This window comes from Ptiloglossa arizonensis, chromosome 13 (assembly GCF_051014685.1).
Source record: "Ptiloglossa arizonensis isolate GNS036 chromosome 13, iyPtiAriz1_principal, whole genome shotgun sequence".
Lineage (NCBI taxonomy): Eukaryota > Metazoa > Arthropoda > Insecta > Hymenoptera > Colletidae > Ptiloglossa > Ptiloglossa arizonensis.
Genome location: NC_135060.1, coordinates 4,897,432 through 4,925,314, shown reverse-complemented (window position 1 = coordinate 4,925,314; position 27,883 = coordinate 4,897,432). Strand labels below are relative to the sequence as shown.

The window sequence follows — 27,883 nt, the reverse complement described above, 5'->3', positions numbered from 1 at the left end:
CCCGGGCCACGGATCCGGACAGGGTATACCGCTCACCGATCTCTCACCATCTTCGCGCCGATCGCCGATACATCTCGCGGCTCGTTCGGTAACGAACCCTGGACGCGACCGCGTGTCCTCTCGTACATACGCGCGCGAGTTCCGCGACGAGTTTACCTACGCGGTGTTGTGACCGGGACTCGGTAGACCGAATCTCGTTCACGCTCACGGACACGCGCGTGTTCCCCACTTGGACTGTTTCGCTGAGGTTGATTATGGAACGGGGGACGGGTTGTTCGTGACTCGGTGGATCCACGAACGGGACAACATGAAGGTGAGTGTTGCTGCTCGAATTCACGAGCTTCGACACGGTCCGGTAGCTTCGGGATCGTGAACGTCGCGACAATGACAGCTCGACGAACGACTCCTTCGAATCGTGTTGACGATCGATCGGTCGCGATATTCTTCTTCGTGATTTCGTTAGACGGGTCCGAGACTCGAGAGAAGTGTCGGTGCGTTCGAGCCGTGATGTTCCATTCGTATTTTATTTACACGTCGCTCGTTGCTTCGCCGTTTCGTGGATTTACGATGTCGGTTGTATCGCTAATTTTGTATATTTTATTCTTCTTATTCGTGTTGTTTGGAAATTTAAAGACACCTTGGTCGTTCGGGTACATTCGACGTATCGGTTCATTTTGATGATTTTTACGTTCAAATTGACAGAGTGTAACGGTTGGCGTTGCTTCGTTGTCACTTTTGCAAATAGCTTCTATTTGTCGTCTCGAATGCTTCGTCTCCATTTGATACGAGACGAGTACCTATGCGAATCTAATGTATACGCTACGATACTTGTACAGTACCGTGGAGAAGCAGTCCGTTGAAGTCATCGACGTTAAAAATTCGACTCAAAGAAATTTTTCACACTCTGCTACGAATATCGACGATCAAAAAATAACCCGCGGTTTCTGTCTACAATTTTGCTACATCGATTCGATGACAACCGATCGATGAAAAACATAAGATTACACGCGAACAAAGGTAAATAAACTGACTTTCGCGAACACGCGAGATAGACGTGTGTGCACAAGTGTGTTCGTTTGAATACAATTGAAATTAACTTCGAGCGTTTAACTCTCGATGCTTTATCGTCGGAAATTAGGAAGTATTTTCCCGCCCAAAGTCTATTATGCTTCTACGCCGTATAAATGATTGAATGTCGGTTTAGTTGTAAATACGTTGACAAGTATAGCGAACCAAACATACAGGTTGTAAGATATATTCAAATTACAGTCGAACCTTTAAAACAGTAATAATGTAACATTGAATACTAGATAAACGCTGGTACAATTTTAAATGTTTCAATGCAACGAGCGAAACGTTTAAATCAACAGCCTTGCTCGTAATGGACGTATGATTTTGTATTTATATTCTGAAAGACGTATTCTCGAAGAACTCGAGGCTTCATCATTGAACGACGCGCAGCTTTTTATCCGATATTGTCATATTTTACGATAAAACTTTCTATATTTTATTATATCGTGTAAACATTCGATATTTCAGCAGATCAAATGGGATTAATCGTTTAATACTTCGTCACTGTCGGAACGCTTCGTGCGAAAGAAAATATCATAATTTTCATCGAACTGTAATGTCACATATTCGGTGATATACGCTGCTCAAAATCAACAGAAACAATCGTCGTTTGTTGACCATTCGGTCGTTTTCATTCCATACGGCGATCTTTTTATCGATAAATTATTGAAGAACGTTTCATTCTTAAACGGAGAGTTTATTTTTGAACGTTGCCGATCAAATTAAAAATATCATCTCGTTCGTTGTAATAAGTAGACGTCGGCTGGGAAATAAATTAACAAACACCAGTTACAGTTGAGAAACAGGTCGCTGGTACCTAATAACGTCTATATAAACAGAAAATAAATACGTTCAAGTTCTGCGTCAGTGTGCATTTGAAGGTTAATTAAATAAACATCTTCGATAGTATGTTGGGTAAACATTAGATACTTCGGATTACATTGCGTATTTTGGATCGAAACGATATAAATAAAGGAAGTTGGATAATTAAGATACTTTCGTGTTCTTTGTGCTGAATAAAATATTTGTTAGCAGGTAGCTTTTCAAAATGATGTACGAGCGAGTTATAATCGGATTTGTTATCAAGAACTTGTAAGAAAATTCACTTTCCAGCAGATTGACTATAAGCGTGTGCCTGAATCTAATGTGCTATAATTTAACAAGTTCACACGAGCGGATAAAAATGAAAATGCGTGGAAAAGTTTAATCCGTGCTTCTCGGACGGTACCCTTCCCAGGCGATTGTTTATCGCTCGTACGTTGAATTTTAAAAGGGTAGATCCACTATCGGAAGAAACGCGGAAATTGCATCCAGGAGTGATCCGAGCCGATGCAATTGCACAGAGAATAAATGCATTTGAAGTGAAATTTCTTCGTTTCCTCGATTCTCGAAACCTTTGGAACCGAAAAAGAAACTGCACAATCACCAGGAAGTTCAAACTATCGGATCGTTTTGTTTGGAAAGATTGTATGAAAATGCAACCAATCAGAATAGTTCTACAGTGTTTCAACATTAATAAAATATCACGCCATTCGAAGTTACATCCTCGTTTGATGCACTAAGGTATAATGTGCCTAGAACACGAATTGATAAGTACAAAGTAAATTGATTTATTTTTTATGCTTTAGTCATCGTTACTGTTACGTCTTTCATATTCGAAACTAAAATGCAATGTTTTCCTAGAATACAAATAGACAACTGCAAATGAAATTTATTTATTTCATTTACTTTAGTCATCGTTACTGTTACGTCTTTCATATTCGAAACTAAAATGCAATGTTTTCCTAGAATACAAATAGACAACTGCAAATGAAATTTATTTATTTCATTTACTTTAGTCATCGTTACTGTTACGTCTTTCGTATTTGAAACTAAAATGCAACGTTGCCCGTTAATTTCAACACAGAATTGGCAGACATTTTACCTCGGTAATTAACAACTTGTGAGAGAAGCAGTAAGAGTTCCTCCGTCTCCCTAATGATACTTTGAGTGGTCCAAATGATAATCTCTTGGCACCTTAATCTAGACCACAGGGCGGATGTTTAGCAGTGTTTTCAAAATTTGTCGAGTCAGTGCAGCGATGCGAAGTCTCGGGTGGTCGCGAACACAGCAACGCGTTGCTGATTGGAACATCGCGTCGCTTTAACCAGCACGTCGCTCAGAAACTATTCGAGAAAAATTACAATCCAAATTCTACGATCGAATAATTATACTTCGCGTTGTACGAAGAATATTGTCCAATAAACAACGAATTTGGATAACTGTACAGAGTTTCTATTTATTATTCATTGTCCGAATTTCGCCACCCTTGACCCTTTCGAAAGATTCGTGGTGCAGCATCGACTGCACAATTTTCGCGAAGAAATTCAACGAATATTTTTCAACGTTCCTATAGAGAATACAGTCACGGTCGTTAGAACGTGTCGTAACTGTCGTAAAATCCAATGTCAACACTCCTGTCCATTTCTATAATTTACTCCTCTCCAATTTATCATCGTACAGAGAATGCTCCAATCACCAGGTTCTGTCTAAATCGTTTCATACCCTTTCGTCGCACCATTCAATTCGAAACTCCATTTTCTTTTGTGTCTACCTACTATTTCAAAACTATTCCGCTCGACATACGTTCCTTGTAATCCCACGCTTCTTCTAAACGCGTATCTCGTTGTTCCGTCTTCTTCGTGCACCAGAAATATTTTCAAGTTAGACACAAGTGTCTTCCAGTTTCGAAACAATAATTCGCCGAATCTTTTCACCTTTCTCCGCTCGTGTACTCGAATCTGTACGTATTTTCTCCACCTTGTGATTAAAATCGTTGGAAAAAATAAATTCTTTACATAGAATCGTAGAATGTTCGTGTTTGAAATTTTTGTACATTTTTCTACTCGTTAGAATTTATATATTTTTCTCCCCTCCCTCGTCGCGACGAATAAAATCCTTCCAGAAAAATATCTTACACGTAGAACCGCGAAGTATCGAAAGTCGAAGCTTTCACGTTTCTCCGCTTTTGTACTCGAATTTATAACTCTGTCTCTCTCGTTGCGCTAAATAAAGAAATTGGTTAGAAGAAAAAAGAAATCCCCCCTTCTACGCGGAACCCCGTAAAGGGTTGAGAATCGAAACCGCAGCTACTGACGCGTCCAAGGTGAACAAAGTAGAGGTTCGTGATAGTGTTCGGGTAACGTTCGACGGACCGAATAATTTTTGAGCTATCGCGAAAAATTATTTACGATACCCGGTGAAACGTATAAGACCGATAAATCACACGGATTGGTACTCGCTCGTGCCATTAAACGTCCGTCCGTGCAGCAAAGTGACGAATCGAACGTATACGAGCATCTTCGGTGTCCGGTAGTCGGTAGTGGAGCCCGTTTGACCTCTTCACCTGTGCATTTCTCACTTTGTCAGCTCATCTCCGTCGCCCCGAACTGCTGACGAATAAAAAATGACTCCTATTATTCTTCTTAACTACTCGCTGATTGCATTCTTCGAAGATCGCGTCCACCTACGAAGGCCAACCGCGAGACGATTGAAAAATTCCTTCGTTCTTACCACGAAAATTCGATTCTATCCGTTTACGATGGTCCGTGGTGCTCGTTATCGTGCACACGAACAACGATTATTATCGAGAATATCGAAAAAACGGTAACGAGTGTTCACGACTCTTGTTAGAAAAGATTCCTAGTCGAGCAAATTTCTTGCGTTTCGGTAGAGACAAAGAATTCCAAACATTCGACTCGATGGTAAAATTAACTGGAAAGAAAATTAATTGTACGTTTTCGTTCGTTGCAAGTCGATGCACAATACACGGTTTTTAATTGAATATATTCGACGAAGAGAACTACATTTTTATGGATTCTATTGTTACTTTCCGATTCTGTGTCGTAAACGTGTTTCTGTTAATTTCAGAATCAGATAAATTGTACTGGAATTTATGAAAATTGTAGAAAAGAATTCTTCAAAAGGGAATTCGTTGCATCGGGCCTCTCATTTGTCTCGTTCGAAGTTTGGAAATACGGACAACTTAATTTTCAATATCAATTCTTACACTTTGAGAAGTATTTGTAATACTTGCGCTCTGCAATGTTTTCTAATAATTTTCCTACGTTCTTTGACCGTTGTTTTTATTCTTAATCGGTCCAAGAACATTTATTCTTTACTTTGATCCAAAATATACCTTGTTATCCATTTATCTGTACAAGTAAGAAATATTGGACGAGAAAAGTACCATTAACCCTAGTAAAATTTGGTAAAGTTAATTTCTATATATATAATCTCATTCTCCATTTACCAATTGATAATACATAGGTACATTCTTTCTGTATTTTTATTGTAGTTCTGATACTAGCTTGTTCGATACAATTTCTCGTTTCTTCCATTGTGAAAGAACACCACGACAATTGAACTTTGAACAACCGTAAATACACGAACGAGTCGAACTAGATACTCCCGTATTTCTACTCTGTTAGAAAATTAACAACTCGAGTATATTCGAGTTATATTTCAGCGAAATCCCTCGAGGGTATAATCGAACCGAAGAACGCATTAAGGTTAAATACCGCGAACTGCTCGGTTATTTTTTTTTTTTTTTCTTTCTTTTTCAACCCGCAGATTCCGTTTCTCCGAAACCGACCCGAAAATGTTTTTAAGTTTCGAGACGTTCTCTCTCTCTCTCTCTCTCTCCCTCTGTGGAGGGGCAGCCGAGGCCAAGATGAATTTCGACCCGTTGTAAATTACCCCTTGGATCTCGTGAAGTTTTCGGTCTCGAGATCGTAAAGCGGGGGAGACCGTTGTAAAGTCCCATGGTCGACCATAGTCTCGAGAGAAAGACGGTTCCGTTTTATTTGCTGCTCCCGCGCGAATTTTCCCCCGTTGCGCAACTCGCAGGTAATGAGAAAGTGACTTTCGTCGTTGTCTCTCTCGCCTCGTCTTTTCCACCCGAAGCGTTGAAATTTACGAACCGACCGTGTCGGTTTCGGAATTTAACGCTGGAAACAATGAGTCCGCGCGAAATATCACCGGCGATACCTCTCGCCGGATAGGGATTTCAATGAATCAACGCGACAAGATATCGGACAAATATTTGTGCAATCTTTGTTGCACGTACAGCCCCGTCCACGCGTGTGCACCATTTCGTCGCACAATACGACGCGCGAGGCGTGAAAATTTATCGGCCGCAAACAATAGAATTAATGAATCGCAATTACGTACAGCAACAATTGATAAGCCGTGGTTACGCAATGTTTTCGTCGCGTAACGTTTATTAAACGATAATAGAAATTTACGATCGTTTATAGGTGTAGGAATGGTATACGGGTATAGGTTGGAACGTGTTACGTCGAGTATTAATAAAGTTACTGTTATGAATTCCAAATGTCGTGGTCGTCACTGTTGTTATTTAACGATTTATCAAACTTTAATCTCGCTGAGTTACGCGCAATGGACTCTCTCGTGTGATTTGTGCCGCGATTCGAGAAACTTTTATCGTTTCTCGATCAGGGATGAACCCAACGAGAATCGTCGATCTTTTTTGTATCGCGAATTGGGTAGTTTTTCATTCGATTTATCGCTCGACTAGGTAACGGAGAAACGATTTTCTGTAAAATTACTTTCATCGAACGACGTTGTCCGTTACCGTGTTGTTTGACGAAACGATCACCCCGTTATTAGTCCAGCCGCCCATCGTGGGGTAACTCGTTATTCGTTTTATTTGTACAGGGACAAATATTGGTCGCTTCTTTTACGCGCATCTCGTATTTATTCTTCTTTCGAGTATTAATCGTTATTTGCTAGTAGGGATCGTCCAAATGACGGCACGAGTTACCACGTATTTGTTAGTTAACGCGTCGAGCAACGGTATAAACACCGATAATCGGTTTCTCGTTGGAAATTCGATTTTCTACTTCTACCTTGCAGAGTATCGAATCTAAACGAAAGAATCATCGGTTCGGAAGTATCGATTAAAAATGATCGATACGGGATCGCTAGTAGCAACAGAGATCGCTTCATAGACACGTGTCATAAATCGATCGAAAAACGTAACGCAAAGATGCGAGATGTGCATTCAAGTGGAAGAACGACACATCGAACGTCAACTACTCCAAACAAGATTTGTACCATCGATGAAGTACGAGTCTTCGTTAATATTTGCGTTCTCGCGTGGACAACCTTGAACTAATTTCTATTTCTATTCAATGCAGAGTCTCGCGATACTCAATTTTCGTAAACGACAATGGTTAATTTTCCACCAAAGAGATCGATCAAACATTTTTCGTTCCTTTCAACAAAGACTATAAGGTTTACTTCGTAGATAGTAAGAGTCTTTATCGATATAAGTGTTCTAACGTGGACAATTTTGAACTAATATCTATTTCTATTCGATATACCGTAAAGAGACTCGCGATACCCAATTTTCGTAAACGACAACGATTAATTTTCCACCAAAGGGATCGATCGTAGTACCAATGTCGATGAAACGTCTCTCGTTCCTCTCGACGAGTACTAGAAGCCCTGGAAGTCTCGAATTCTATTTTTTAATCGCTCCACAGATATTCACCTCAGTTATACTCACCCCGTGATAATCGAACAGCGACGAGAAACATAATAATCGGCGACGAAAATGGCCGCGGTGCGGGCGACACGGTATTAATCGACGGGTCTCGCGTCGCGGTCTCGTCGAAGAGGAACACGAGCTCGCTTTCCAAGGGAAGATCGAAATGCCAGAAGGTATAAATCACAGGTGGGAAGTTCAACTTTGCCTTCGGCAGATCATAAATCAATGACCGTCCAGCTATGCGTGAAATGATTACCGGCCGACGAGAGGAGGCGCGACAAGGAGAGAAGGATAGAGAGAGGAAGACGGAAAGGGAAGACGAGAGCCGTGGCCGTCTACGAAATTGGCTGTCGTCGATGTTGTCTTTCTCGGAGTGTCTGTTGTGCAACGGACCTCTCTTTCGACGTTTCTTCTTTCACGGTTGCTCGAAGCGTTCTTTCGGCGCTTCGTATGGAAATACGCGCCGCGACGCGAAGAGATCGCGGACCGTTGACACGCACGGGGGTGACATTTGCGATTAGAAATACGCGGGTGATTGTTCGCTCGAGTACACGCTCGATTGCGTTACTTTGAGAGAGATTCGCGCGTTGAACACGCGAAATACTCGCGCCACGTAGGTAGCAGAAACTTCGTGCGAAATAAAGATCCTTGTTTCGGGTATATTTAAATACACGTGTAGCGTTTCACGTGTATTTCGTTCCAGGTGTGTCGATGTATCCGTGTTTCAATTTATGTAAATTTTAGAACACGGTTACTAATTTCCGTTAAGCTTCCACGAAGCTCACCGTACTTTGTACAAAATTGTACTTTGTACAAAATTGTACTTTGTACGAAATAAAGATCCCTGTTTCAGGTATATTTAAATATACGTGTATTTCATTGCACGTGTGTCAATGTATTCGTATTTTAATTATACATTTTCGGAACACGATTAATCATTTACGAAAGTAAAATACAATTATAGAACACCTTTAGATGCAAAAGTAAATCTCAGAACCACTAAACGATCTCTTTTCGGGTAACAATTATTCCAGCAGTTGGAACACAGTATTCTAAAGTAACCGATGTTACTAATATATATTTATAAATACCGTTCCTTGAAATTCGACAACTGTCGAGAAATTTTTGCAAAATAGAGATCAGTTTCTGCGAGATTTTAAATGGGATCCAGTTGGTCAGCCGCTGTAAGAAATAGACTGAACGCTTCGAGTTCAACGATAGTGTTACTACCACGCGTTAAAGTCACCCGAGTAGCGTTCACAATTTTACATTTGCGATTGAATTGCGTCGAAACCGATTGCGTTTTCGATGTGAATTTTTCACGGAGCAATTTTCCATTTATTTTCTCGCAAGTGTAGAAGATTCAAGGTCATCGATTACGATCATTGGTAGATACGATAGTTATTACCGAATCGATGCAAATTCACAGTGATTTCACTTGACGTCCAAACGAGCAGAAATTCAAACTAAGGAAATTTATCGACGATAAACCGGCTAGGTTGAAAAAACACACACGTGACTTATATAAGAATCGAGAAGTAGAGGTGAATTTTCTAGAAAAGTATCTAGGAAACGCACGATTTCGTATCCTGGCAGCAGTAGCGAGAGAATGTCTCGCTATTTCTGCCTTTTTCTTTTGTAGTAATTATCTACCAAAGATTCAGGTTCTGCTTCTGTAAGTGTCGAAAGCACGAAGCAGTTATGTGTTTTACGATCGGGTTCGAGATAATGTAATATCGTGTGTCTTGTTTGATTTTTAACTTTCCTTTTCTTGAACTTTTACGTTTCAACGTTGCTATTCGCGCACGGAATGCGAAACACTTCGATACGCGAGTCGATTCGACTCCATCGAGCGAAATCTACTTCGAATCGAGCTTTGGGTACTCGAAAGCCTCGTACAATCGAGAAACTTCCAATATCTCGACTCACCCTCGATAAAAGAATCATCGGGACAGCCGCGCATCTTCGCTAGTTTCTATCCTCGTCGGTTTTAAAAAATATTTAACTCTGATCGAGATTTCGATTACTGAGTTGTACGAACAAAGTATCCAATCGCTATCAATTTGTAAAGAAATCTTGACTCTTCGAATCACACAGATAATTCTACAGCATTGTTTCAACGTTATTGTCATACGTACATTCGTACTCGTTCAAAATGTTCTGTTCGTGGTACTCCATATTTCTAAATACCATTTGCCGAATTCAATACTCGCAATATTAATACAAAAATATTAAACTAGATTTTCACCTTCCTAAGAAGTCTTACGTATAATAATTTACTGCACCGAAATTCTTTTTTCGTTCTCAACCAAACGTTTCCTCTCGTTGTATTTCACGTGTCCAAGTATCGAGCCCTAAAATTAACGGTCGGAGTTGCAGCCTCTTCACGTAACAATATTAAAATTCACAATTCAGCCCCTTGATAAGCTTCACGTGGCAATTACCGTGTAAAGCTCGTCAAGAGCCCGTTATGAATTTTAATACGTGCCGAAATTCCTCGGAATCGAGTTTCCTTCGACGTGTTCCTCGATTGCGTTTTCCGCGGCGCGAGAACCGTTCGATTAAATTGCACGCGACAGCTTTCGCGCATCGAAGTTCGCGGAGGACGGGTGAGGGGGAGGGAGGAGGGACGCGGGGTAAAACACGGGAACGTGCAATAAATCGAGGAACGTAATGTAATTAACTCATTGATTGCACGCTGGGACGAACAATAACCTTTGTGCATTACTCGTGTACCAATTAATATTATTGAGGCGAAACTGGCCGCGGTCGTGGTGCACACGTGCACGCGTGGTTGTGTGTTCCGCGTACAGGTGTGTGTAGACGAGCACGTGTGCCCGAGACAGCGATAAGAAAAAATTGCATACAGATCAGATACGCGTTATCCTCGCGTTTATCTCTACGCACTCACAATGACTTTCTCTCCCCCTTCGTTGTCTTTCTCCCTCTTTCGGTCTCCTCCATACCCCCCCTCGATGCCGCCACCCGCCCACCCCTCGCACGACACGCCACGACTGAAAAAGAAAACGAATCAGCTGCAGCCGTGTCGTTGAATTGTCAATTAATCGCAGTCGAAACCCCTAGTACAGGTTTGTCTCGAGCCGAGTTCTTGACTAATGAACGACAGTACGCCAAAGGACGAATACATTTTAATCGGAAATTGGAACGCGAAATTATTTACAGAGGGTACAGTTCGAATCACGGCTCGAGTTATCGATTAACGTTTCATTTCGAAATTAACGCAAAGAACACGATGGCTTAGTTTTTAGAGCGTTGATCCACGAGCATTGTATTTCACGATGGTTTCTCATCTCACTTGGATAGTTTTCCAAATTCCTCGAACGGTTTCCGTCTTATCGAGGCAAAAAAAAAAACTGGGTGCTGGTTTCAAGCGATCGATGTCGTTAAAATTTCTGACAACAAATTTCGTCAGGATTGAAACAGTAAAGGGTCGGTACCGATTTCTTTCACCGTTAAAAATACCAAACCGTGTTACTATTTCGAAAGTAAGATGAATCATTTCGTCGAAAGAAATTAGAATTGAATACGATATCGATTCGTGACACTTCCACGTTACCGTATTTGCAATCATTTAAAAACTAATAGCGACTCGGCGTCACTATGCTTAAGAAGAATAAAGCGTTCTACGGTACGCTAAGATTCCATTTATAACGAAAAAAGAAAAGTTTTATTTCTCGATTCTCAACGAGCGAAAATAAGTTAACCGAAATGAATACACTCGTCTCGGAGAGGAACAAATCGAGCGAAATAAATGTATTCGTTTCGTGAAATAAATAAATACACGAGAAATACGATCCTTTACCGAAACTTCGGTTCCGTTCCGTTGTTTCGGATTATTAATAATTCCGTCGGATTTAATAGCCCGATCGTTGAATCCAGCGATAAATCTTTTCGGATATTATACCGATGCATGTAAATTAATATATCGCGCCCGTAGTAAATTCTACGGACGACACTCGCAGGTTTATACGAACAGCCTCGTAGAAACCTCTTTCCGGTTTATAGTTGCCGAAGAGGTTCGCGGAGATCCCTCGATCGCTAATTACTTAAACGAGAACCCACCTTATCTCCCGTGTATTCGATCAATTAGCTACGTGAACGCGACTCGTTCATAGATCTCGTTCAAGTTTTATTTCGAAACTCGACGTATTTCTTCGACTTTTCGACAATTTATAAACGTACACGGAAATAGAAATGAATCGTATCGTTTTCATAACGGATACGGTGACCAATCGAGACGAATATTCCACTAAAGATTTTCAATCGTTTGTCGCGTCACATTGTTCGATATTGTAATAAAAATAAAAACTAAAGAAATTATTTCTGAGACAGATCACTCCCCTTTAAACTTGTAGAAATAATTCTTTTACTTTCTGTTTTTATCACTGAATATATTGTACAATGTGATATTCATCATAGAATATACTTGTATTGTTTTACTTTTAGAGTAGTTTTAATCGATATTTACGTTACACTTTATTTCTGTCTCAACATTAAAAGGTACTGACCCGTTAAAAAGTAAAATGAATAATTTTTCGAAATACCCTTTGCACTGATAAATATGTCCAGTTGGTCGCGAAAGTATTTGAAAGCTTGCATCGAGAAACTTGGACGAACCGGCTCCGTAAATTAAACCGAAGATTTCAAAGTATCGTTATTGTTGGGAATCGAAGAAAATAATCCTAGAAGGAATGCGGGTTCTATTGATCGGAAGTTCGATCCCTTCTTTGTAACGCACACGACTAAACGTAAGTGCCATCTACCGGTCGATTGAATTTAGATTCCTTCCCCGTGGTACACCTCGAGAATATCTTCTTCAACGTTTAACGATGCACAAAATACAGAAACAATTTTGATATTACATTTTAAACGTAACGGTACGTTCGAAACGTCGATGTACAACTAACCGATCTACCTTTGAATTTAATCGTTCGCTAACAACGATTTCTAAACTTTTTCACTTCCCTAAAAAAAAAGTATATTTAAAACGATACGAAAAGTCTATACTCCGACGATTGTTAAACTCTGACGTTCGATGTATCGACAGAAAGACATATTCCAGAATCTTTATGCGACTCACTGTACGCGTAACGGATTATTAAATATTGAAAATTGTATTTAGAAAAGCAGAGAAAGACGACGGAAGAAAAGACGGTACGACGAAGAGAAATCGAAGAAAGTAATATCTCCGAGTTGGACTCGCGTTTAATTAATTCGACGCTTTCAATTAACGCTAGGGACGTGTCACTTTTACGCATTTCGATTGACGAGGAAAATTGCAGAAAGCGTTTACATTTTTCTTCTATCGCTTCTACTCATTTTTATCCATTCAACGAGTCACATATATCGAAATTCGTTTCCCTTCGAAGCTTTCTAATTTTACGATTCTCTACGTGGTATACCTATCTCTACGGATACGCGTCAATTTTACGCAAGAAATGTCCGTAAATCTAGCGTTAAAGGAGAAGAATTTACGTCGTCTAGATATTCTACTAATCATTGCTTACATCTACCCTGCAACGAACGAATTGACACTCGTCACATTGGTATAAAGTAAAGCTATAATAAAAGCTCGAATACCTACACAGTTCACTGTACGCGTAATGCATCATCAAATACTGAAAATTGTGTTTAGGGAAGCAGAGAAAGATGAGAGAAAAAAGATGGGATAGAGAAAAAAAATCGAAGAAAAGGAAATCTCGAAGTTGGTCTCGCGTTTAATTAATTCGACGCTTTCAATTAAGGTAGTAGAATTTACGCGGTCTAGGTGCTCCGCAACGCGTCGCTTAAATCTGCCCCGCAACGAACGAATTGGCGCCCACGTAAAGGCCGTCTCGCGGAATCCCGCGCACGCGCAGTGATACACGACGCGTGTGTAATCATGCGAATCGTAGACGTTGGCCAGCCTGTCCAGGGACCGAGGGATCATGCCCAGAGCGGCATCATTTATCAGCCGGGGGGCCCTCCGCTCGTTTATTATTTCACTTTGCCGAGTATTAATTGAGATTTGGAGCCCGCAGCCAGGCTTTCCGTACTCCACACCCGGAAACCATTCCCCGCTACGTTCCCACTGCTCTTACTATAACATTTGCTTTATGAATCGATCGACGATCGTCGTTTCACCGAGCAACAAATTCCAACGCTGTCCCATAACGTTAACGCGCGCGCTGTCGAGCGAGTTTTCACCGTCTTCCTGTTCGTGCTAAACGCTCGCGTTCCAGAGGATATCCTTCTTCAATTTTACGGATAGAAATATTTTTTTAAACACTATTTCACACGATATTCGCGTCGTTCGACAAATTTACGTATAATAGGTTCCTCGATCAGTTTTGTCGTTCGATAACGCTTATCGAACAACCTAGTATTTTACAGTAAGTATTTCGACCCTAGCCATACCGGTGGTTTAATTTATTTTTTAGTTACTCGAAATATCGCAAGACGGAGGTAATCGTTGGAATTGTGAGTAAATATTGAAAATTAAATTTTGTTAGAATATTTATTGATCGATATCAGTATTTTCGTCGGTGTTTGTTCCAAATGAATTCATTCCTAAAGAGGTTAGAGAAGCGTTACAAGTTCGGGAATGACTCACCGATGACCACCTACATGGCGCTCAACGTGTTAATGACGTAGGTCGCGTGCTGTTCCGTTCGGCACAACAAAATTCGAACTCGAGAGATACTATGGACGTGACGTCTCACCTACGAGACGATTTAACTGGTTTCTCGTTACCAACGAGATTGCCGCCATATTGGTCACCGGTGATCGAACACGAGGGTTTCCTTCACGCTGCGTTGATCACCGATGATGATGTTTTTAAATTTAACCCTCTCGGTGCTGTCGACGAGCGGACAATGCATACGAGCATAATTAATCGGTCGAACGATGTAGCTCGTGCGTTCAAGTCCTTCTCAAACTTTGTTCATCGAAATCCTTCTCAAACTTTGTTCATCGAAATCCTTCTCAAACTTTGCTCATCGAAATCCTCCTCAAACTTTGTTCATCAAAATCCTTCTCAAACTTTGTTCATCGAAATCCTTCTCAAACTTTGTTCATCGAAATCCTTCTCAAACTTTGTCCGTCGAATTCCTTCTCAAACTTAGTTCATCGAATTCCTTCTCAAACTTTGTTCATCGCTAGACGAATGGAACCAACGATACTGAACCGCGTTACGATACGTTTGTTGCAGACCGAGATCGAAACGGAGACCGAGTGCACGGACGGTATCCTCTGTTCGAACAATAACAACAACAACAACAACAACAACAACAATAATAACAATACCAACAACAATAACGTGCCGAGTATAAAAAAATCCGGCGCCACTATTGGAAACAACGAGAGCCACGATGGAATGGAAATGGACTGCGGTGGTTGCGGGGAAAGCGTTCGCGAGCGCACTGTCCTCTGCGTAGGGGGCCGTACCTGGCATTCCAGGTGCCTCAAGTGTTGCGCCTGTGCGAGACCCCTGCACGATCAACACTCCTGTTTCCTACGGGGGATGCGGCTCTACTGCAGGCACGACTACGCCTTGTAAGTACAACTCGTTTCTATTTCCAGCCACGGTGGATCTGGGTGTTAAATTCAACCGTGGCTATTTCTCCAACTACCCTCTGTTCCCGTGCTTGGAAGATTTATGCGTCCGAAGGCTCTACCTACCCGTGTTTTTATTGTACAGCCGGTGTCCGGTGTCGACGAGTATCGTGCTTGTTTTAAACGCGAACGTAACAATCGACCCTGTTACGATACCACCCAACTATAAAACACCGAACAATACGAAACCTGGAGCACATTTTCGTCCTAAGAACTACGGTGCATTTCGTTACTGCTGCTTCAAGGAACCCCAAAAGTTGGTCATCCCTTTCACTTGACTCTGTGCAATTCTTAAATTATGGAAGATATCGAGAAGTGTTCGTAATCGATGTTTTACCGTCTTTTGGGGATTTGTAAGTTGGTAAGAAAGAATGCTAGCAATTCTTCGTTTCGACGGACACGGTCAATAGGTATGTGCCAAGTGGTTGCGAAGTAGAAATTTTGTCAGTAGATTTTATACGCAACGCAGTTGATTTATTCCAAGTGGTTGGTAAAAATTTCCGTTGGCAAGACTCAGGTGCAATCCAATTGATAGATCTGCGGGTTGCAAGTTAGAAACTTGATCGATAGGTCTCGGACATGCTTTCGGTCTCGACGTCCACGAAACCTTCGGAACAACCCTTGTGATTCTTCGTAGATCGCTTACACAACTACGAAAGATCATCGTTCGCGTTCTAATGGCAGTTCATCGTCCGTTAGGCAGTCCTTTCCCTGCTTGCTAGGCAAAGTTCCGAATCTTCGACCCCAAGAATCATTAGTTCGTCTAAACGTAACAGCGAGTCACTCGGTCGCGATCGAATCGACGAAAATGGACAGTTGTCTCGCGATCCAGGAGCAACACGGAGGATTATCGACGAATCCAATAATATTCCGTGTGATCGAAGCCGGCAGGGACACCCCACTGGTGCACAACCGGTGAGCAAAGCCGAGCTTAAGAGGACGTTTCTCGACTACCACGCGAGCTCCTGGAAAGAACGATCATTTGTTCGACTTACGGGACAGTTCTCGCGGAGTACGCTGACACCGGTATAACCGATATCTCGGACACCCTGTCGTGCAGCCAGTTTCAAAGGATTCCACGAACAACTCCCCCGGGATCGATTTTGAAGGGTATCGGTCCGGATTATGCGTTCGTGACTCGCCAAAACAGTCCCCACGGTGTTCGTTCTTTTGTGCCCGTAGCCCAAGCTGCTCGTAGAAGTGTCGTGTTTTACGTATCAACGTTTCGATATCGTAACCGTGGACATATTTCTTTAACCTCAACGTCCAAAGGTTCGTACCGCTCTGGTCACGAGGAACTTGTAAACGCTGGAAGAGATCGCGCAACACGGAACAAACCTTGCATCGGCATCGAAGTTTCGAGTTCATCCTCGGGAACGAAGGACGAAGGAAGACCGAAATGTCTCCTTTTCTGAAACGTTCTTCGTCGCGTTAACAATTTTGCGTAAAAATTCACCGAAATATTCTCCACAACAACAGGTGTCGCACACGTATCCGTTCCTTTTCCTTCTAATCCTCAACCTCTCTCGCTCCGTGCATCCGATCACGTTCACCAAAAATGCCTCAGTCTGGCGCCATCTCGATAGCTCGTTATTCGCACCTCGATTCGAACATTCCGTCTGTACAGTTGGTCGTTCACTCCTCGAAGACACTTTACCCGCTAGTCTGTCTCGAACACTCGTCACATTTTCTCAGAACCGTATTTCGTTACACTCCTGCAATCTAGTGGAATTCGTATCCTCGGAAGAAAGATCGACGAAATAATGAATTTCACTTTCGAATCGGGAAAGTTTCGAAGGTTCGACCCGAAAGGAAAGATCGAAAGTGGTCCAATTTGTAGAAGAGGTTACCGTTCGTGGCGATCGGAGAAGGATCCGTGCGTCGATGGTCTGTTCTCTAAATGCGGGCTCTCCTTTCGGGGTCACGTGGCGGTCACGTGGGTGCAGATATCCCCGGAGATGAACAGATATCCATACGCGCGCATTCGACGTACGTAGGAACCGAGCGCTAGGGATTCGCCGGTGGGTGATTAATGTCTTCCGATGTAGTCTTCTTGGTTCTGTCTTCTTCTTCTTCGCCTTTGGACCTCACGTACAGTCGGCTATTCACGTCACCGGGCCCGTACGTGTACCACGCATGCTCGCGCGCGAGCTGCGAGTCACGTTGCGACGTTGAAGCTGCCCCGATGCCCGGCCACGAATAAAGGACATCTCAACTGACTTTTTCTCGCGGTTACAGAGGTCTCGCTCGACGAAAAAGAGAGGACCACGAGATTTCGCCGATCGACCGGCACCGAACTTTTGTAACGGCGTTTTTCAATCGACAGGCGGTCGTCTTCGGGCGAATCGATCGACGAAACTGTGCCCGATACGCGGCGGTGGCGAATAATTTCAGAGTTCAGGATTCGGGGTACGTACACCTGTACACGGTGTCTATCTCGTTTTCTTTATTACTGTATTTTGAAGCAACCTTTACACAGTGTCTATTTCATTTTCTTTCTTTCTGTATTTTGGAGCAATCTGTACACGGTGTCCATCTCGTTTTCTTTTTTTTTATATTTTGGAGCAATTTATACACGGTGTCTACCTCGTTTTCTTTCTTTCTGTATTTTGGAGCAACCTGTACACGGTGTCCATCTCGTTTTCTTTTTTTTTGTATTTTGGAGCAATTTGTACACGGTGTCTATTTCGTTTTGTTTCTTTCTGTATTTTGGAGCAACCTGTACACGGTGTCCATCTCGTTTTCTTTTTTTCTGTATTTTGGAGCAACTTGTACACGGTGTCTATCTCGTTTTCTTTCTTTTTGTATTTTGGAGCAATTTGTACACGGTGTCTATCTCGTTTTCTTTCTTTCTGTATTTTGGAGCAATCTTTACACAGTGTCTATTTCATTTTGTTTATTTCTGTATCTCAAAGCAACCTGTACACAGTGACCGTTTCGTTTTGTTTATTTCTGTATTTTGGAGCAACCTGTACACGGTGTCTATCTCGTTTTCTTTCCTTCTATATTTCGAAGCAACGTTGGCAATTATTTTCAACCTATTTCGTCACGAGTCTCCTCGAACACTCTACCAGGCTATCGTAACAGTTTCGATCGTCTTCTCGTAATTTCTAATCGCTATTGCGACTCCTTTGAGTCGTTCAACAATTACAATTATTCTTCCAAGTACTCCGATCGATGTTTACGATTCTCTTTAACTTTTACCTTCCCTTTTTCTCCCCGTTTTTTTCACGTTGCTTCACTTTATACTTTTACGTATACGCTAGGTTGTTCGATAAGTTTTCTCGTTTTTTCCATTGTTAAAAAATATTGCGACACTTGAACTTTGAACGACTGTAAATACACGAACGAGTCGACGAATCTAGCTCCGTTTCTCATCGAACGACAAAACTTATCGAGCAACCTGTTACCTATCTTCGAAGTTAGATGGAGAGAGAGCAAATTAATTCACGAGTACCATTAGTCGTCTATTTTGATAACTGTCCATGAACATTATAGGCGATGGAACCGTTAATAATCGAGTAATTTGAAAGGAAATTTTAAACAAGTGAAATTGAACCCCTTTGGTAGTTCCAGTGTTAATAATTCGGTCGAACTGAAATAAGTAATAGGATGTTCGATAAGTTTTATTTAATAAGTTTTGTCGTTCGATGAATGAACGACGGTGTGATAATTATTTCTAAAAATGTAACAGTGCCTGTAATTTGACCGTTTCCACGGAACCGAATATTTACGGTAAACGTAGGTAATAAATATTTGTCTACGCTTGATCGCACGTACGAGAACAAATCGAACTCACTCTTCGTAAGAATGTGCTCAAATTGAAAGAGAAGAGCACATTCCCCCGGTAAACATGGATTAATTTCGATCCGCAGGATCGAATAGTTTTGAGCGTCGGTGTGTATTTACGTTGGGCGCAGAGCCTTGTTACGTGCCCGCTATCGGGCTTAATGATTACAACTCGAACGATTACAAAGCAATTCCAGAAGGGTAGTGGTTTTCGATCGGGAACACGAATATACAGCAACGGATGTGGGTGCCGAGTCACGGAGCAAGGACTGCCAGTGTTCCAGGGGACCGAGGAATTCGCCTCGTAAGGCCCCGAAGCCAGCTGTGATTTTCTCTCTTTCGTCCACCCTCGTGTGTCGGTGCTTTTCAGCCGGGACGGGTGTCTTTTAAATTAATAAATATTCGCCGACGCTATTCTCCGCCCCCTACGATCGTTTCCCCGGTGTCGTTTCGGACCGAATAAAAAGAGGGACCCCGTAGAATAAAACGATGCGGCGAGCCTCGCCAGCCAGTGGACCAGAAATCGCTCTATTAGCGGTCTCAGCGTCGAAATTCCGGTTCTCTTAATTCAGTGTGGCCGAAGCTCTCGCGACAGTGAATCGGTCGCCGCCTTAATCACGACCTTATCGTTTCTGCCTTAATGGCACTTAAATGCAAATGCCTACGCCTTCCGAAAAAAGCCACCGAATACAGCTGACGCGAATCTGGGGGTAATCGTCGTTCTTGGCGCGCGATTTCAACGATTTCCTGAACGCAAACCGGGCAACGATAATCCCCAATTATTTCGAAACGTACTTATCGGGCGTATCTCCGCGTATTCGCCAATTCCACGCTTCCTGGTTCCTTTTCGATTTTACCACCCGATCGTACGAAACTATATTTCGTTATTGTTTTCTAGGTGTGTTCAAAATGTTGTTACGCGGTACCGGTGACCACTCGCGGTGACATTTTTCTTTCATTCTTCGTATATGGGAATCTTTGTCGTTTCCAACGTGCTCGTTGACGTTGACGTTCTCTTCGTATCCAGCAAGTGTCTTCGAGACGGTGACGAGACTCGAATACTCGTTACACTTGGATAGGAATATATCGCGGTGTTACAGTTGTGCCAAATAAATAGAATTCGTGAAAATTCGACGAGTAGATTGCGATCGTTACACGGACACAATTTTCGCGAAATTCTTCGGTTAATTCGTCGTGGAATATTTTACACTATTCGTGGAAAACTAGCAAGATATTGGACCGATGGAATTTTAACGATACGGTGTTTAAAAATTGATCAGTTAACCGTCTGATAATTAAGAGTCGTTGAATTCGTACTCCGAAACATTTCACACGTTGGTAAATACCTTCTGACCCTCTGTCAACGAATTTGTCATCGAATATTTTAGACTAATTGTGGAAAACCAGCAAGATCGACGGATTTTAACAGTACGGTGTCCGAAGATCAATTGTTAACGCATCTGATAATTAAGAGTTATCAAATTCGTACTCCAAAAGATTTCACACGTTGGTAAATACCTTCTGGCCCTTTGCCAACGAATTTGTCATCGAATATTTTAGACTATTTGTGGAAAACTAGCAAGATCGACGTATTTTAACAGTACGGTGTCCGAAGATCAATTGTTAACGCATCTGATAATTAAGAGTTATCAAATTCGTACTCCAAAACATTTCACACGTTGGTAAATACCTTCAGGCCCTTCTCCAACGAATTTGTCACCGACACCTAACCCAAACGCAACGTCGCGTCTCTGTTTCATCGAGTCGAAGATCTCGTTTCCACGAGTTACCGAAAAATGTGAACCACCTGGTTCACGGATAAACGTCAATACCGTGGTCATAATGAGCTCGATGATGCTCGTTTCTGTCGATAATGGGTCTCCTAATCGGGACTCCTGCGTTCCAAATCCCTCTCCCTCGCCTAAGATCCTCTCGCATGCGTACGACCGATACCTTGGGCGAAAACAATAACTCAACCGTAAAATACACTGGACGTTGTAATTTATTTTGTCGTTCGTTTATATCTCCGATGATATCGAAGATCGCGATCGTGATCTGCCTGCAGAGCGCGAGAATCGAATGTGGCCAGGATGTCGAACGGGGGGACCATGAATTCTACCGTGCCGAGGTCCGGATAGCGCCTGACTTAATCCCCCGTTGACTTATAGGGCCCGCCTATGTGGAAGAACAAATGAATAAATTAGGGCGGGGTCGTTTGGTAGCCGATGTACGGCCCTGAAGATTTATAGATACCCAATACCAGTTCCCCCTCCTCGACGGTTGGTTACACGGGGCTTCTGCTGTCTACCCTTCTCTCTTTTCGTCGTCCGACGTAAACGCGAGAGGAGGTAAGGGGGTGGCGCCACTATTTATGCTAATCGCACCTACGTAGAACGTCCACCGGTCCCCTCGAACGATATCGAACACCCGAAACGCGTCATCTTTTGCACTTTCACGGTATTTCGTGGTGAACTGGTTCGTGTCCGACGAAATTGGTCGCAAACCACTTGGAACGACCCGGTTCGATGTTTATGAACAACACCGGGATGCTGCCGGTGGTATTTCTCGCATAATGCCCGGCTCGATGGGAGGACAGCCGGATTTTTTCAACGGATCGTCTTATTTCAAGCTCGACGACGACAATGTAATACGAAGGCGGGGTTTTACGAACTCTCGATGGACATTAGCTTCTCCCGATGATTACAAAGTGTCACGGTCGGGCGGGCTGAGAACTTCATCAAGAGAGCGGGTCGTTCGTAAATTGTTCCACGCAACGAGATCGTTTTATCGGATCTTTAAATTGTCGCAACGCTTTATTAATTTTATACGTGACTCTTTCGATTAAGAGCTTGCCTCCAATTTATCGAGATTCTATCGAGAAATTGAACGGTCGTTAAGTCGCGACTTGTACGACGAAACGTTTGTCACGTGAGCGGTAACGACCCACCGAGACCAATTTCATCTTAGACGGTAAAAGAAAATGGTGTAAGTTTATCGCGAGCTAGTAATCGTTGGATAATAAATGCGGAAAATTAGCGAGAAACTGTAGATTGGATTAGAGTAACGAAATTTTATTTATTACGCATAAATTTCGAGCAATATATACCAATTGGGTATACGGCTTTACTTACACCGAAGGTAGATTGTAGTATCGCAAATACTGTGAGTATAAATAAATGTGGAAAATTACCAAGGAACTGTTTAACCGTTTTGTACGAACGAAGAGTTATTTTGCAATTCTCTTAGGGCCTCAAAGAATCTCAATCGATAGTTATTATTTATCTATAAACTAGTTCAGAACGCCTATAAAAATACCTTTATTTTTGGAATTTATTCCTAATATAAATATAAATATAATTTTATAAATATAAAATATGTATATTAATTAGTAGTATATACTTTTTAACATAAATTGAGAAAAGAAATAGAAACATTTAATTGGATATTGTCAACGAAGGAGGAAACTTTTATTATTCTTCCGACTTCGGCTCCGTAAAATCTGTCGGGGTTATATCATATTATTATTGGTTTTTTTGCATACGTAGCGAGAGAGATGCCTACCGTGTTTGCGAGTATCGGGTACCAACGTAAAATATTCCATTGAATTCCTCGCGAACAAAAGTTTGAAAGGGTAGAAAGAAAAGGCATCCGATGGCAAGTCTCGATGTCTCGAGATGAACGCGTACATGCTTCTAGGCGTGCCCTGTGCACGATCACCATAACCAATAATGCCCGAAAATATCTTCGATGCGACGATGACGATGCGATTCGTGAGCCGACTAATCCTTCCGTGGCTTACCATATTTTTCCATACAATAACTCTTTGGCCGATCTACCATTCTTCTTTTTCACCTTCCGCTTATTCTTCTTCTCCTCATTTTCTTCTTCTCGCAACGTTCGTCCCTTTCGCGCTCGAAAAAGAAAAAGAAGAAATAGAAGAAGAAGAAGAAGAAGTGGAAGTTTCCTCGGACGTTTCCAATCTTTGATCTTTATTTAACAATTTTAGCAGCGTTACGATGACGAATTCTAGCAAACGAAACTCCTCGTTTCTCGTCCCTCCGCTCTTCGTTGTTAACATTATTGATAATAAAAATAATAATTCGTCGTACGTTCGAATAATTATCGTCATCGATCTCCGTCTCTTTTGGTACGTCGACCAACGAACGTGCACCTGGAACAAAGAACACGAATAAGTGGAAATAAATCGAAAGGAAAAATTAACGTACGAACGAAGACAAAAGTGCTTAGAAATTCCAGTGTCGTGTTTTGTTACTCGTGCGTGAAAATAGTTCGAAGTAAATTATAAAATAATCCGAAACAGGAATTACGAGTACACGGATGCACAATAAAATTACTACCGAAGAAAAAGAAAAAACTACCAAAAACAAATCGAGATTCGCACTTCGCACAAAGCGATGCATCGTCTCTCGACGATTGTTCCTCGTTACCTTTACGTTCCACCGAAACAAAAAATATCGTTAATTGCGATATTTTGTAAAAAAAAACACCCGTTAGGTGTATAAAATTTGTGGTGTTCGAAAATACGACTCGGAGGGAAAGTTTTCATTTAACACGGACACATCCATTACTTCGTTCCCCTATTTCTAAGGTTCAATCACGGTGTTCGAACGGATTATAATTTCCGGCCGGTTGGTGCACGAATCGTGAGTTTTTCATTAGGCGACCTTTCCATTTTTCATCGAGGAAAGCTGTTAATAGCTCGTGTTCGATGATGGGTGCTAATTAGCGGCGAGTGGTCGCCGAGTGGTATATTCCAGGCTAGCGGGAACGGTTCGCGAGCGTGTCGTCCGTTTCCTGGTCGTCGGTATAAATTCAAAGGGCTCGAGTCATTTGTAGGGCGAGGGGAAGCCGCGGGACTGAGACGTCGAGATAATCTCGACGTAATCTGCCGGTCGAATCGCGAGAGGTCGATCCGATCCTTAAACCGTGGCTCGCGCTTCTGACGCGCTCCACTCCGAGGGACATCGAGTGGCAGAGTAGTATGTTAATGAGGACAGGGCCATCGGATTCTCGTGCACGGAGGTCCTGAATGAACCTGCACCAGCCCCGAACCAAAATAGCCCCTTGTCTCTCTCGGCTGTTCTCTCCGCTTTTTGCCCGAGCGAAAAGAGAAACCTCGAGCCGCGATTGCTAATTTCCAACGAAATACACCGCGCCACGGAGATTAAATTATTCGACGCGATAACACCAACGTTTATCATCGGTTGTGAATCTCTACGCGACGTTGTTTCGATCCGAGACGTTTCTGAAAAGTTACGTTGCTTCGTAGGAAGGGTGTCCCTTGACGCCGTTGTTAACGAGACGTTGCGGAGCGTGCGGAGCCTTTTCGGAGAATAAATGCACGAATAGCTGGGAAACGATGTTCCGATGCACGAATATCTGTCAAACGATATTTCGATGCACGAATATCTTTGAAAAGATGTTCCGATGCTCGAATATCTGTGAAACGATATTTTCATGCACGAATATCTTTGAAAAGATGTTCCGATGCACGAATATCTGTGAAACGATGTTCAGATGCTCGAATATAGTATCTTTCAATGGATATTCAAATGCAAGAATATCTTTGAAATGATATTCAACTGCACAAATATTTTTTTAATTCGATATTCTGATGCACGAATATCTGTGAAACGATGTTCAAATGCAGGAATATCTGTGAAACGATGTTCAAATGCACAAATATCTTTCAAAGGATATCCAAATGCACGAATATCTTTGAAATGATATTCAGCTGCACGAATATCTGTGAAACGATGTTTCGATGCACGAATATCTGTGAAACGATGTTCAGTTGCACGAATATTTTTAAAACGATATCCAGATGCACGAATATCTTTGCGAAACGATGTCCAGATGCACGAATACCTTTGAAACGTTGAATTTAAGATACACTTCATACTTTACATACTTACAACTGACTAGTAGACGTAAAGATACTTTTCGCTCTATCTGAGATACAATTTTATATTTATCAACAGCTCCGATAGCTCAGAGACAAAATGACAGAAGATAACGAGTACAAACAAACAAACTCTAAAAGACCAAGACAAACGGATAAATCGGTCCTAGGGGAAAATTTCAAAGACCACAGTTTACAAAACGGTAGGGTACGATCGGTCGAAGAAATCCTAGAAATGACTTTCCATTTGACTTTCGAGCTTTTCAGCCACACGCGATAACGAGCAAAGGTTCGATGCATACATCGAAACGACCATAACGACCAACATCGGAGACCACAATGTACAAAGCTCGTTGTTTTCAATTTCCCAGAACGTTTGGCGCCAAGTGCGCGAAATGCGGTCGAAGCGTCGGTGCCGGGGACTGGGTGAGAAGGGCCAGAGAAAGGGTTTATCACTTGGCCTGTTTCGCCTGTGACGCCTGTTCGCGTCAGTTGTCCACGGGGGAGCAATTCGCTCTGCTGGACGCCAGGTTGCTCTGCAAGGCTCACTATCTGGACGTCGTCGAGGGTAACAATACCTCGTCCTCGGAGGATTGCGATTCGGAGCACGGTGGCAAGGGCAGCAAGACGAAGAGGGTCAGAACGACCTTCACCGAGGAGCAGCTCTCGGTTTTACAGGCGAACTTTCAATTGGACAGCAACCCCGATGGCCAGGACCTCGAGAGGATAGCGCACGTCACGGGACTCAGTAAAAGGGTCACGCAAGTCTGGTTCCAAAACTCGAGGGCCAGACAGAAGAAGCACAGCGGCAAAATCAAGTCGCAAAGTGAGTATACCGTTACGTTTCGTTAGCCTCTCGTTCGAATTAACAAACAGTAACGCAAAGAATCGAATAGGTGTGTCTAGAAGAGCGTACAGTTTGTAAAATCTATAGGAATAATGATTGAAGTGACGATTGAAGAAACGGCTTACCCCTTTTCGAAGAATGAATGATAATCCAGTAACGAGAAAGTAATCATCGAAACTTTAAACGCCGATGCGCATCAATTTTCGGAAGACGCGTTCGTAAAGTATGTCCTTTTTCCTAGACATCCGTTTATTCGGAGTAGCACTCGATAGAAATTGTAACTACTCGTCTGGGGTACTTTTAGATTGACATTACCGATATTATAAGAAACGGAAACTTTGGCGTCTTCCAGTTCAACCTGAACCTCCTCCTATCTCTGCACAAGCACGAGTGCTATGCGTAGACTATGAAACTCGTTCGCGTAACAATAGACAGTCACGTGATAGTAAATAGCGGCAAGGAGGAAACATTGACCTCGAATACGTCTAAATTTCTGCTCCCTGTAGTAACAAGTACACGGTCCACCATTAGACTAGGTGTTCGCGCTGAAGGAACGAGTCTGTTTTCGCGACGATCGCAAACGCTGTTTGAACATTTTGTGACAAAGTGTCGGATCATCGGATCGTCGATAGAACGCTATTAGATTTTAGTCCACTTTATTTTCTGAACCATGTTCCAGGATACGTTGTACACTTTCGTGCATTATTTTGTCTCTTTTCCAATATCTCTGTAGATATTCAACTACGGTTTAATTCTGTATCCAGTGCACCATTCACCGCCGATGCAACACCATCCGGGAGACCTGTACCCTTCTGGAGTGAGCATGGTGGGCGCCTATTTGGGTGGGTATCAAGGTGGTAGCGCTGGAAGCGAAAGTCCTGGCAGCCCAATGACACCGCTTACACCCTTGACACCCCTAACCCCAACGACGCCTAATCACCTTCAAGCGCAATTCTGTCACCAGACGGGGTAACTTCGAAGGAGAAATTGTAAAATAGTGTCGCGCGAAACCGGTGATCACGTATGGAAAAACAATTCAGAATTCTCCATTTTCTATGGCGATCCTTCGACGGGGTCACGTGAACGAAAATGGAACGATCGATGAAATCGAAATTTTCGTTCGAAAAGATTCCTAGGATTCAAAGGAAGGAGGTATGGTAGGGGAAACATAGAAAACGAAACAATTCGTAAGTTCGAAATTTTATTTTTCATAGAAACGTTTAACGATACCTTTGCGTTTTCGTCGATTCGCGAACAAGAAAGTACGAAAATTTCCAAGAATTCTGATAAGATGAATCGATAAGTATCGAGGTGTGGAGATCAACCCAACCTTTGGATTCTAGGACGAAACTGGAGAATCGTGAACACGTTAATGTTAAGTAATCGAGATGTTCTCTCTTTCTTGTACATACCAAAAAACGAAGCGTTGAAGACGAGGCGGAAAGTAAAAGTGATAATATAAATAGGATAGGATTCCGCGGTGAGGATTATAGTTCACGATTAGAGAAAATTACGATTATTTATTCCTTCTCGATCGACACTGTTCGCAGATTGTATTTAAGCTTCGCTTTCTTTCGCGCAACGCACAGCTCGGCGAATTCATCGACGAAAGTGCAACGGAGAATTGCATTCTCGAAATTACGAATTTAAAAGTACCAAGGTGCATCGTTCAACTCGTCGATTGTTTGATCAGTTTCGCGAACGAGTGCGAATCGAATACCATTTCCTTTTGCGATTGTTCAGTTTTATCGTCCAAATGTTTCACTTGCGCAAGATTTTTACAATGTCCGACGTTTTATCTTTTCGCGCAATATTCATCCACAAACCGTGAGGTAACCGAATAGGCGAAAATCAATTCCTCGAGTTTCACTTTTCACCGAGACAAATTATGAAACAATGTTTTACGAATCCTTTCAACTACCAAATAATCGTAACGTCAAGCTCGCTAGTATTTTTGTAATCCTTCCGATATGCGTGTCCTATGAACTATTTTATTTTCAAGACGAAATTGTATATAGACGTACACAGTAGCTTTTGTATATAAACATCAAGGAACTTGTGCATGAGTATTTGATATTGCTCTTGT

At 42.2% G+C, this 27,883-nt stretch overlaps 1 protein-coding gene across 1 annotated transcript; it reads left to right on the top strand.

Moving 5' to 3' along the window:
- The first annotated feature begins 205 nt into the window (after positions 1 to 205).
- Positions 206 to 27,883, top strand: LOC143153748 (LIM/homeobox protein Awh). The gene is made up of 4 exons (XM_076325254.1): positions 206 to 313; positions 14,835 to 15,178; positions 25,322 to 25,776; positions 26,562 to 27,883. Exons 1-4 carry the CDS (start codon positions 308 to 310, stop codon positions 26,768 to 26,770), a joined length of 1,014 nt encoding a protein of 337 aa, XP_076181369.1. The 5' UTR covers positions 206 to 307; the 3' UTR covers positions 26,771 to 27,883.